The sequence below is a fragment of the Balaenoptera musculus genome, chromosome 8 (genome assembly GCF_009873245.2).
Source record: "Balaenoptera musculus isolate JJ_BM4_2016_0621 chromosome 8, mBalMus1.pri.v3, whole genome shotgun sequence".
Lineage (NCBI taxonomy): Eukaryota > Metazoa > Chordata > Mammalia > Artiodactyla > Balaenopteridae > Balaenoptera > Balaenoptera musculus.
The window spans coordinates 85,558,580-85,571,288 of NC_045792.1; the positions used below are offsets into that span (position 1 = coordinate 85,558,580).

Below are 12,709 nucleotides of genomic sequence, written 5' to 3' on the forward strand. Positions count from 1 at the left end.
TTTCATCAGTTGTAAGGTCATATCTGTTAAAATAACAAAAAGGAAGAAAATATTCTTATTCTGCCCTTTTGTGAGAGAATATGTGAGGGTATGAAAAACATTGTTTTCTTTCTTGAGATACTTAAGAGCTTATCCTGAAACACTGGAACAAAACTAGACTGGGATAGTTCTGTGAGGTACCTGGCCACACGTTGTTTGGAGCAGACGCAGAACTTGCTTCATCAGCCATGTTACTGCTGCTGCGCTTGGTGTCTGTTTTCCTTCAGAGACTGTCATTTCATGTGGGCTTTCCTTTTTTCATGGGACTGGGAATCTTGAATATTTAAAACAATTTTTGTGTAAATCTTAGATTGTATAATTAATACAGTGTGTAAAATTCAGAAGTAGAACTGTCTTGAAGGTGTTGATCACTATTTGAATTGTTATCACCAGGTGCTACTAGAGAGTTAAATGGGTCTCTGGCTTCTATTGTAGATGAGGCTTTGGTTTCTGTTATTTCTGGGGATTTGTATACATGTTTGGATGCTAAAATGGAAAACTTCTGAAGTGTGCATTTCACAAATAACAAGTGTTTTTTCAGTACACTACTATTTTAACAGCTTTTGAGGTATAATTTACACACTATAACATTCACCTATTTTAAGTGCTCAATTCAGTGATTTTTTAGTGAATATATAGAGTTCTTCAGCCATCACCAAAACTTTAGAACATTTATATCATCCCCAAAACTCCCTAGTGCTTGATTGCAGTCACTTCTTTCTCTTATCCCTATCTTGATCTGCTTTCTATCTCTAAAAATTTGCCTTTTCTGGGCATTTAGTGGAAATAGAATCATGTATTATGAAGTCTTTTGTGACTGGCTTCTTTGATTTAGCATGATTTTGCAGTTCATCCATGTTGTAGCATGTATCAACAGTTCATTCCTTTTGTTGCTGAATAACATTCCATCATTATGCTTTTTTACATTTATTGTTAATATTTCTATTATGTCAGAATTATAGAATTGGTGAGATTACAGTATTTTTCAATAGAGCTTCCTGTAGTGATGGAAATGTTCCATGTCTGTACTGTCCAGTGTAGTAACCACTAGCCACATGTGTGTTGGGCACTTGAAATGGTTAATGCAGTGAAATGTAAGAGCCAGAAGGATGTAAGGGAGGTTAACTTTGCCTAGCAGTTTCCTTCTCAAACAACTACTCCTGCCTTGAATCCTCAGAGCAGGATGCCCTAGGAGCCAGGTTGCCTGGGGTCTTGGGCCACGCAAGTAATATCTTTCCGTGTGTGATGAAAAGAGTTGGCAAACACTGACTAGGGGCCCCTTCTCTATCCTCCCACGCTGCCGTAGGCATTGACTGGATGAGATTGGCATTGCCTGCTTGTTTGTACTCTTCCTCAGTCAGACTCTCTTATTTTATTATTATTTTTGCCATAGGATCTTGCACAGTGTCATGCACATAGGGGCAGCCAGTAAATATTTGTTGATATACGATTGAATTATCTTTGTCTCTAATCATAGGTGTCATTATGGTTCACCTTAGCACTGAGAAGAGGTTTCTTTCTTTAATGTTCATGTAGATGTGACTTGGCCTCCCACCATTACCACCACACACACCTTTTAAATAAAGACTTTTATTCTTAACTTTAGGCAGAACAAGATTATCTTGTGAAAGTCATAGGATGTGTTTAGTTGATAAGCATCACCATTAACTGTGTTTGATCAAGACTACACTTCATACCCAGAATTTAAAAGAGAAAGGGAAGCCTCTGTGTACTCCAGTCCTCAGCTCTGGCAGCTGCCCATCTGGACAAAGGCACAGGATGATGATGATGCTGGCTTCGGTGCTGGGGAGCGGCCCCCGGGCGGGCCTCTGCTCTGGCCCCTCCTGGGGCCCGCACTCTCGCTCCGGGCCCGCTCCACCTCGGCTGCTGACACGCACCACGAGGAGATGGCACAGGGACACGCAGGAACACGGCAAGGCTGCCATCTCCTTCTACAACCAGTCAGCCCTCAACGTGGCAGCTGAGGAGCCATCTGTCACCTCACACCAGCCATGATGCTCTGTGCTAGCTTCTGAGTCTTCTCCGCTAGACTCTGAACTTGTGAACAGAACCCTATCTTATTGTTTTGTTTATACCCAGTGCTTACTTACAAATGCCTTATATACTAATGTATGTTGAATGATCTGTCTGAAATGATGGCGTATGGAGTAGGGAGCTAGAATGAGTCTTGGTTCTTAATGGTTATTAATAACATACCTAACTTTTTAATCTAAAGATGTTGTGAAGTGTTATTTGAAGAGGTTTGTGAAGAGTTAACATTTGCAGTTCCATGATTTTTTTTTTTTATAATTAGCTGCACATTCAAACTTTCCTTAGAGTCAGAGAGATTCAGTAACTTGGTCAAGATTACCAGTAAGTGTCAGAGCTTGGAATAAACCTGTGTCTGAGTTGGAAGAGCTCCTTGTAACTACTGTGCCTTGCAGGTTTTCCAAGTTACAGCGCTAAATTGTTGACCAGGGCTGAAACTGAGTATATTTGGAATCTTCATGGCTCGTCGTTTGTCTCAAAATTTTTCTTTGGCATTCACGTTATGTTTGATTATTGATAGATAGAACCCTAGTTTTGTGATATTAGGGGTAATGTGCCTTATATAATAATACAATGTTTTAAACCTTGCTGTGGTTCCTGGGGAAGGTTCACCACACAATAGATGCTTTTCTCTATGTTTCTTTACATTTTATCTCTCTCTCAGGATTCTCATATAGCTAATATATATATATGTTTTGTGAATAGGTGCACCTTTAATTAAAACAAAATAAAAAGGAAACAGGATACCTAAGTTTTTAAATGTCAGAAACATGCTACAAATCAAATGTTAGAACTGAAAGAAACATAAAGGATGGTTTGATGTATACCTTATGAGGAAATGAGGACTTGTGATATTATTGCAATTTTCTTCTGAAGTGTTTTAATCTCAAACTCATTACGTATGAGGCAATAGGTGGAGTCCTGGGGAATGAGGTAGAATGTAAAACACTTAAAGTGTGTCCTATTCCTATTATGAAGAAGCTCATAGATTGGTAAATAGAAGAAAACCAATTTTTAAAAAAGTAATTAATAGCAGTTAACATAACATTTCATAGTACAATTTGTGATTCATTTCAAATTAATTACAAATACTATAGGAATTCAGGAATAGGAACAAAATCATCTAGGTTGATCTATGGCTGAGGTAGAATTTGTGAATCGTTCTCAAAGGGTGTTTGGAATTTGAAATAGGCAAGCACAAGTGATAAAACATTATTTTATTGTTTTCCTATGGCCAGAATTTCTTTTCTAGGTGTCTAAAAGAAGTATTTAATTGCTAGGTTGCCTGATTCAATTGTTTTTTCCATGGTTACAGCAGAAACATATTAGGGTGTGGTTCCTTTCTTTTTGAAATATAATCTGTCTTAACTGCCCTAAGACATCTGTCATATAAAGAAGTGATGTGAGATTGTATAATCTGGCACCGTAGCTTTCTCTGTATGACAGACATGTTTCCTTTTTGGGTGGGATTCCTGCTTACCTCACCAGCCTAATCTCTCATCACTTCTCTCAGGTAGCATTAGCCAGATCCTCCGAAGTTTCCTGTTTTCTTTCACCCTTGAGAGCTTTGGGTGTGTTGTGCCTTCTGCCTGGATCACTTGCCCCTTTACTTGGTTGTCTCCTCCTCATCTTTTCAGGCTCAGACTAGATGTCTTTTTTTTTTTTTTTTTTAAGGAAGGCTGCTCTCACCTTTCAAAAACTGAATTAGATACCCCTGCTGAATGTTCCCATACCATCCTGACTTCACCTAATTCCACTGTTATTTCCAATGAATTTTTCACAAGATAGTAAGGATGCTTCTTGAGGTCAGAAATCTTAACCATTTTTTTCCTCCCACTGCTGTATCCTCAGTGCTCTAATACATTTTCAATAAATATTGGTTGAGTAGGAAAATCTCTTTGGGGTTAGACCGAGCACCTTTCAGGTGTTTAATAAATATCTAACAGATAAGTTTATTTCATTAAAATAGTTTGTATTGGTGGTTCTGAACTATTTTAACTGAGATATAGTATAATCATCTGTGTGAAAATCTTGATATACAGTGAAGGAGTTTCAGTACAGTGAACTTTCAGAGCATATTTGTTATGTCAGCGTTTTAGATTTTCCTTCATGTTCTTTTATTGAGTGTGCCTATTCATACTGCTGTACCCGCTGTTTTTGGTGTATACGTGAGGGGGTGTATTTGTATGCTTCACACTTTTCTATATCTTACTTTTTATTCTGTTTTTGTTTATGTCTGTCTCTTGTAAGCAACATTTAACTAGATTTTATTTTTTTATTCATTTTGATAATCTCTTTTAGTCGGTGGTTTTAATCCATTTATGTTAATTGTAATTACTGATACGTTTGGACTTCTTCCATTTTTGTGTTTTCTGTTTTTATCCTTTGCTTTTTTCTTTTCATGCATCTGCCTTCAATTGGATAATAGTTTTTGTTATTTTCTATATTTCTTGCTTTTATGAATGCTGTAGGTTATGTTTCCATTTTTATATTTTTTGGTATACACCATTAAGTTTTTAGGATACATATTTAATTATATTTTGCCAGTGCAGTCTAGAGTTATCCAGTATTTTTTCCTCCTATCTGTATCAAAGTTCTTAGCATGTTTTATCACCTAAAAATATCCTTATCCAGCTTACTGGTTTTTTTAATGTTTGAGTTGTAAACTTTTTTAACCCCTCAGAAATTACCTTTTAAATGATTAATAGTTAACACTTTATCAGTTTCTGTGGTAACTTGTTTTGTGTAGCCCATGGATCCCCTCTGTGTCTACCTTTCTTTTTGATAAACTGCATTTTGTAATAGCTCATCAATAAGTGGTAAATTTTCTTAGCTTTTGTATGTCTGAACTTTTCCTTCATTCTTGAATGATGGTTTGGCTGCATATAAAATTCTAGACAGTTATTTTTCCTCAGCTTTTTGAAGATATTACTCCGTTGTCTTCTGACCTCTATTGCAGCTGCTGAGAAGTGTGCTCTCAGTCTGTCATTCCTTTGAGGTAATCTATTTTTTTCCCTCTGATAGCTTTTAAGATTGTGTTTCAATTGTTGAAAGTATGTAATTTCTATACAGTGTATGATGTGGAGTCATGTTTATACAGTCTAATACTCTTTTTTCCTGTTTAATTCTTTTTATCAAGGTGTTACCTGCACAAAGTGTAAGCTCGATTAATTTTTACATAAACATATATCCAGGTTACCAACACCTAGTCAAGATACAGAATATTTCCAGCAAGTTCTAAGGCTCCCTGTGCCCCCTCATAGTCAATACGCTATAGATAACCACACTCTAAACTCATTCAGTACTCTTTCATTTTGAAGATATATATCTCTTTTCAACTCTGGGAAATTCTCAGCAGTTATCTCTTCAAGTATTGCTTGTCCACTGTTCTCTCCCATCTCTTCCCTTGGAACTCCATTGGACAAACACTGCAGCCTCAATTTATGTCCCTTAACTGCTCTTTTCTACTTATCTTTTTGTCTGCCCGTATTAAGTTCCAGGTAGTTCACTGAAGCTATCTTTAATTTACTACATCATTCTTTCAGTATGTCGACTGTAGAATATATCCCATTGATTGTTTCTTGTTATTTCATTCATTGTATTTTTCATTTCCAAGATTTCTAATTAGTTTTTTTCCTTTCAACCTGATGGTGCTTTATGTCTGTACATTATTTTTCTTTTTTATCTCTTGTTCTTGTGATGGATCTTATACCTTCATTTCTATTTCTGAACATCCTTAAGATACTTATTTTAAAATCTTTGGTGGGTTGCACTGAATGGATTGCATCTGAAATGAATTTCTGTTCCAATTACTGATTTTTGTGGTTTCCTTTCTTAGCATTAAATTTCTTCATGTTTTGGAACTTTGTCTTGCAATTTACTTTTGAGTGGAATGTTTCTGTTGTAGTTTCGATGTCTTCCCACCTGTCCCCTGAGTCTCCCTTTCCCCACCCCTCAATCTAGGGATTTTGCTATTGATATTTGGGATATTGGCAGATAAAGTAATGGAACCAGAGGGTGGCTTGACTCTGTTCTGGTATTGAGCTAGTGTTTTTGTTCCCTACCTTCTTCGACCTGCATTTCTGATATAAAGCCATAGCTCTAGTCAAAGGTTTTGGTTGCAGCCAGCCCTAGCTTTAAGCAGAGAGAATCGATTTGAGTCCCCTGCTTCAGCAGGCCACTCTTAGTTCCCTTTGCTCCAAAGGAAACTACTGTACTTCACCCTTCCTCCCCACAGCCTGCTTTTAGCTCCAGAAACCAGCAAGTCAGGTCCTGCTCAGCATTTTTGAATACCTATACTGTTTCTGTTGCACAGAAGTGTTTCTTATTTGACCTTAGCTATGTCTTTGATTTTCTCTCTTTATGCTTATTAATATGTTTTTATTCATTTGTGCTCTGTGGTGCCGACAGGGTTTCTGAACTCACCTACAGTGTTAACCCAGAGGTGTTATTAATTGTAAACCTGTCTTCTTAAGGAATAATAATCAAAATATATTAAAAAGGAAGAAATATGGGGTCTGGAATTGATTTGTTTGGAGGAAGATATGCATCCCTTGCTATTCTCTATAAAATGCGATTTCATTTTTAATGTTTGCTTAATAATCTCTATAATCACTTTTTTATTATAACAGATATAATTTAGGTCCATTATTAAGCTTTTGGAAAATGCAACAAAGCATACACATATACACCACAGAAACACACATGCAATATAAGAATTACTTGTAATTCCACAGCCCAGAAATAGCTATTGAGTGTTTTGGTACTTATTATCATGTTTTACACACTTTACACACACCATCTCACATAACTAATATTCATATTTTAAAAAACAAAACAAACCCAGTCTTGTTTTGTAGGTGAAGCTGTGAGTACTGGAGATGCCTTATGTGAAATAGAGACTGACAAAGCTGTGGTTACCTTAGATGCAAGTGATGATGGCATCTTGGCCAAAATAGTGGTAAGTTTTTATTTTGATTGTCTTCAACAGGATGAAGATTTCTTAAACGTAAAGTTCTTTGAAACTGAGTTACTGTTTATTTTTACCTCTTTGTTTATAGTGTTATAGTATATCTACATAATACATTTTAAATTCAGATGTTTAAAATATTTTAGTGTTAACGTCTAATAGTAGCCAGTAATGATCAAACAACATAGAACTGTTTCAACCATGATAAAGATACTCAGTGTTTTGGGTTCCCTAGTGGAAAATGAGAAGCATTCTGGCCTGAGGGATGAGAGAAGTCTATTTGAGGTAGAATTTGAAGACAAAGAGAGCAATAGGTTAAAGCTTAGAGCTAGTAATTTCCAAGTTTATAGTTGGTAAAATTTTTAAAAAGAAATGTTTTACTCTAATGGCATGAAAGCAAGAAACCCTGTCTTCATCTATCCCCAGGACTCCGAAACCTGGAAAGTGTATAAAGTGACTGTCTGCTCAGCTCCTTTCTCTAGATAAGACTATTTGAAGTCGTCCTATGCAGAGTCTTGCTTGTGGGTTTCATAGCCACACTCAGTGTCCTGGTCTACTTCTTACTCTTTCTTACAGTTTTATTCATCCTTTACATTTTTATAATTATTTTAAAATACAATTATATAAAAAGTTATGTGTATGGAATATTTCATATACTTGAATGTAGTTGACAATCTTATCTTTTGATAGCATATTTTCTGTTCCATGAGCAAAAGAAAATATACTTGTGGGTCTAGCAAAACCAAAGTCATTTCCTTTTAGATCTAAATTTTAATACATTACAGTAATTTTGAAGGCTCTTCTCTGAACATACTTTGCTTTATAACTAATTAAAAATATGAAGCTGTAACTTGGATACTTTAGTGGCATTATTACAAGCTGAAGTTAGTACAACCCTTCAACCAAAATGTGTAGCAATACAAGAGAGGTTACTTAATTAATGGAAGGAAATACGGAATATCATGTAGCCAATGAAAAATTGTTTCTAGGAAAAATATGTGATTTCTTTATAAGTTAACAAAAATTCAAAAAATTTTTGGAAAAATGCTTTTACAATTGTGTGTGGACGGTGATTACAATCTTGTAGAACTTTAAATAAAAACATAAATACAGAAAAGATTAGAAAGAAGTGTTATAAAAATTTGAGTATTTGTCTTTGGGTAGTGGAACTAAGTGATTCTCCTGCTCTGTTTTTTTCTGTTTTTCTCTATATTCTAAATTTTCTATAATAGGCATGTTATTTTTATAATGGAATATTAGAATTTATGTGAAAAGTAAAGTAAAATAAAATGCTTAAAGCCTGTTTAAGGTTACATGGTATACTCACTGATGGAGCATGTTTGTTTCTTAACGTGTAGGACGTTTAATAGACAGCATGGTATAGCAGCTAAGATTGGAAGCTCTGGAGTCACACTGCTGCCTGATTCATATAGCTAATAAGTTCTGCGGGTTACTAGTTATGTCATGATTGGCAAATTCTTTAACCTTCATAATAAAGTGGAGATAACTATAATACCTAGGTCATGGGGTAGTAGTAGAGATTAAGTGAGATAATGCATATACACTCATCACAAGACCTGTCACCCACCAGGTGTCAATAAATATCACTGTTCCCATTATTATTACAGTTATTCATTCAGTCTTGGTGACCATAAGCCCCCATTTCAGTCTGTATATTTGTCTAATAATTTGTGTTGGTTGTGACTAGACACTAAGCATCCATTAGTGCCTCTGTAGTTTGATTTGTACAGAGAAACTGCATGTCTGTTAGTAGTCCATTGTTGATGTGGTTTTAATTCTGGGCTACCAGCTTACCTCTGCTTTGCCCATGCATATAATGCCTTCCTTCATACATTCTATTCAAAGACCATGCCTTGGGATGTCATACTTGATATTTTATCTTTTACATTCTAATTTGTCAAACTTCCCTTACTTGTCATCTTCGATATTAATAGCCATGTTAAAACACATTGTTGAACATACTTCCTAGGAGGAAATATGAATGGAAGGCTAAAATTTCTGTACCTTTATAACTAGGAAAAAATAAGTGTTCGTACCAAAAATAGTTTGTTTCACTAATTTATGCAGCATTTTGAAAAGGAAAAAGGTTGTTTGAATTACTATATGTAATAAATGCAGCTACATTTTATTGTGTGTGCTTTTGGCAAGCTGTGTTTTTGGCCCTAGTTCTGGATTGTTTGGCTGTGAAAGTCTTCCAGAATTGACAGCATTTTCCACTCAGGTGCTTAGTAATGCATTTCAGATTACTAATGATGTCATAGGTCAGTAGTGACTGTTCATCTGGCCCCAGAGCTCTGAAGCGGTGGGGGTGGGGGGGTGTGATTTGACAGCAGCTTTAGTGGCACAAATAGCTATTTCCTTGCCAAAGACTGTATGTTTGTAGTTTAGGGCTTTGTGCTTTATTATTATTCCACATGCAGTTTGGATAACAGGAATAGGAGTATATTCATGTCACAATGTGTGCAATTTTATGGGGGAAAAATAGAGAAAAAAATTACGGTGGATTTACTGATAGTGTTTTGTTTTTGTCTTTTTTTTTAGCCTTTCACACCCCACTCCATTCTCAACCACCCCACTAGCAAGTTACAACTTTGTCTTTCATTGTGGAATAATTCTCATATTTTAGCACACATAATAAATGATTTTTAAAGGGATACATTTAAGAGATTTTTACTTTCAGAATCAAGGAGTTGGATAATTGAGCTTGTTAAAAGGCAAGTGATGATGTAAAACTCTAGTTTTTAGTTTGCCCACATTTTGAAAGGTTAGGAATTATAACCTGTTTTGCTCTTCATAGGGATTTATTTCCATAGTCTGTGAGAGGTTTTTATACTCTCCCTCTCCTCCCAATTTTATTCTTTTCTTTGTACTCATAATTTTTACATCTGAATTCCATTTTAAATGTAAAATAATATTATTACATTTCAATTAGAGCCAGAAAAAAAGCTTAGAAGCTCTTAATAATATTAATAAAGAATAATTGGTATCAGTGTAGATAATTTTATGATTTATTTCCAATTAAGTTAATTGGAGAGTTGTTGAATTCTCATTTAATCACTAGTAAGTTGTCATGCAAAAACCTTAAATTATTACACATAGATCAGTTCATAAGTTTAGTCTTAAATTATTCAGCAAATTGGATAGCAGGTGCTTTAAATGGTAATGTAATAGAATATTAGGATGACATTTTTGGAGAGTTTATTAGAGATTGTGTAGTTTGGCTTCAAATGTATTTAGGGTTACTATATAATTTGTCATACAAGTCAGGATACTTTTGAGGGTGAAGAGGGTGTAGGATGTTAGGATTATTTAAACTTATATAATTAAAAAAAATTTAAACTTACATAATTTTAGAAAATTTTAGTTTATTGACTGGCAATGCATTCATTGATAGAGTTTTATTTTATTGGTAAGCCGTTACTCTTCAAAACAATTTTCAGAAACAGAATTCTTTCTAAAACCTACCATCCATGGATATTAAAACAGATTTTTAAAAAACTCTTTATTGATCATCTGAATATTACAAAAATAACAGATCATAATTATTTTTGGTATTGTTCCTCAAATTCAGTCAATTTCTTGATTGTTTCTCACTCCAGTACTGTGTCACTGGTGTTTTCGAAAGAATGGATTTTTTCAGTAAGGTTTTATTTTTTTGTTAGATTCCCTCCTCCCCTCCATTATTTTTTATTAAATTGCCTGCAGTCTCCTTCAGCGTTGCATTTTGTAGTTTGAAAGTTAATGGTTGAAATTTGAAGTTGTAAGACCTTCAGTTGATTCTTCTCTGTAGACTGTAATATTTTTAACTGAGAAAATACCCTCTCAAAGCTCAGAGCAAATTCTACTAATTGGGAGATACTCTCAGTTCTAATTTTTTTAATACTGAAATGGGTAAATGACATTGAAGTAGTAAATGAGTCTATGTTCCCCATGAATTAAAAGCTAAATCATTTATAATCTACTCTTCTTTTTTAAGCTTCTTTGTAAAAATAGTAGCACTGTCTTGAGGTGCTGTATGATCTTTTTTTTTTTTTAAGTTTAATTTTTATTTATTTATTTATTTATTTATGGCTGTGTTGGGTCTTCGTTTCTGTGCGAGGGCTTTCTCTAGTTGCGGCAAGTGGGGGCCCCTCTTTATCCCGGTGCGCGGGCCTCTCATTATCGCGGCCTCTCTTGTTGCGGAGCACAGGCTCCAGACGCGCAGGCTCAGTAGTAATTGTGGCTCACGGGCCTAGTTGCTCCGCGGCATGTGGGATCTTCCCAGACCAGGGCTCGAACCCGTGTCCCCTGCATTGGCAGGCAGATTCTCAACCACTGTGCCACCAGGGAAGCCCTGTATGATCATTTTGATTGAGCAAATATAATTTACAGATTGGGTACTGATCATACTGAATGTTGTCTCTAGTGTCACACTGCATTGACTCCTTGCTAACTAGCCCTGTGATCTTGAGCAAGTTATTTAACCTTTCTCTGCCTCAGTTTCCTTATATGTAAATGGGAATAATAATAGCACTTCATAAGGTTTTTAAGAGAATTAAATGAGTTAATACTGTGCTAGAACAGTGCCTGGCACTTGAGTACCAGACAAACTGGTATTCAAGGACTTAGTGAATGTCTCTTCTCCCCTCTGCATTTTAGCTTGTCATTGATTTGTTTTCTGCTTCATTGTTTCTGTGTGTCTTCCTTTTAAACCAAAGTTCATTGTGCATGTAAGTTAAATATATATATTAAAGAATAAAAACAATTTAAAACTGTATAATGGTTCAAACTATGATGGAAAATCTGTACTGTTTTCAAACCAACTGAGCCAGTCACGTGACTCAGCTTATCTCCACTAACCATTGTACATGCTCCTTCAGTACTCACTTAGCAGCTCTCAAACTGTTCTGTTTTAAAGAAGAAAAATATTTAAATAATTTCTTAACTTACTGATTATTTTTTAATGTCAGAATCAAAGCAGACAGTATTTACCAGCACCTTTAATGGAGTGAACCCTCTTAAACAATTTCTCTGTTGGGAAATACTGCTGTAGATATTTTGTGTCTTCAGCATCTCATATCCTTGGGTACACTGGAGCTTATTAAGGGGGCTGTATTTATAGCACATTTGCAGATAATACATTTCAGCTTTTGGGGATGTCTCTGGTAAAGAGGACTCATACCAGGGGTCTGGGCCTAGGGATAGAATTCAGACTCTATAGGTATATGTATATTGAGAAATAGTTTGTCACAGAAATAGTTTGTCTCAATGTCTCACATGTCGCTGTTTACCCAGCCTCATGCTGGGCCTTTTGGTATGAATTTCCAGCGCTTCCCAATCGGGACACTCCTCTGTAGTTCAGTCTTGATCCATGTTGAGTATATTTTTGTTTTAAAAATAACTTGGAGGAAAACACCACCGCAATCATAATAATAGCATCTTTCCAATTTATGTAGTACTCACTAGATGTCTGGTACTATTCTGAGTGTCTTGTATATAACTCATTTATTTCTTATGATAGTTCTGTGAAGTAGTTACTATTATTATTTCCATTTTACAGATGAAGAAACAGGCATGGTGAGGTAAAGAAACCTCACCAAGGTCACATAACTAATAAGTAGCAGAGCCAGCTTTGAAACCCAGGGAGCCTAT

At 35.5% G+C, this 12,709-nt stretch overlaps 1 protein-coding gene across 3 annotated transcripts in view; it reads left to right on the plus strand.

Annotated features, from left to right (window-relative positions):
• PDHX (pyruvate dehydrogenase complex component X) overlaps window positions 1–12,709 on the plus strand; it is a 197,194-nt gene that overhangs the window by 28,239 nt on the left and 156,246 nt on the right. For all 3 annotated transcript variants that reach the window (XM_036859962.1, XM_036859961.1, XM_036859963.1), the window contains exon 3: window positions 6,948–7,048. In XM_036859962.1, the coding sequence (XP_036715857.1) occupies window positions 6,948–7,048 (101 nt within the window). The remainder of the gene's footprint in view (window positions 1–6,947; window positions 7,049–12,709) is intronic.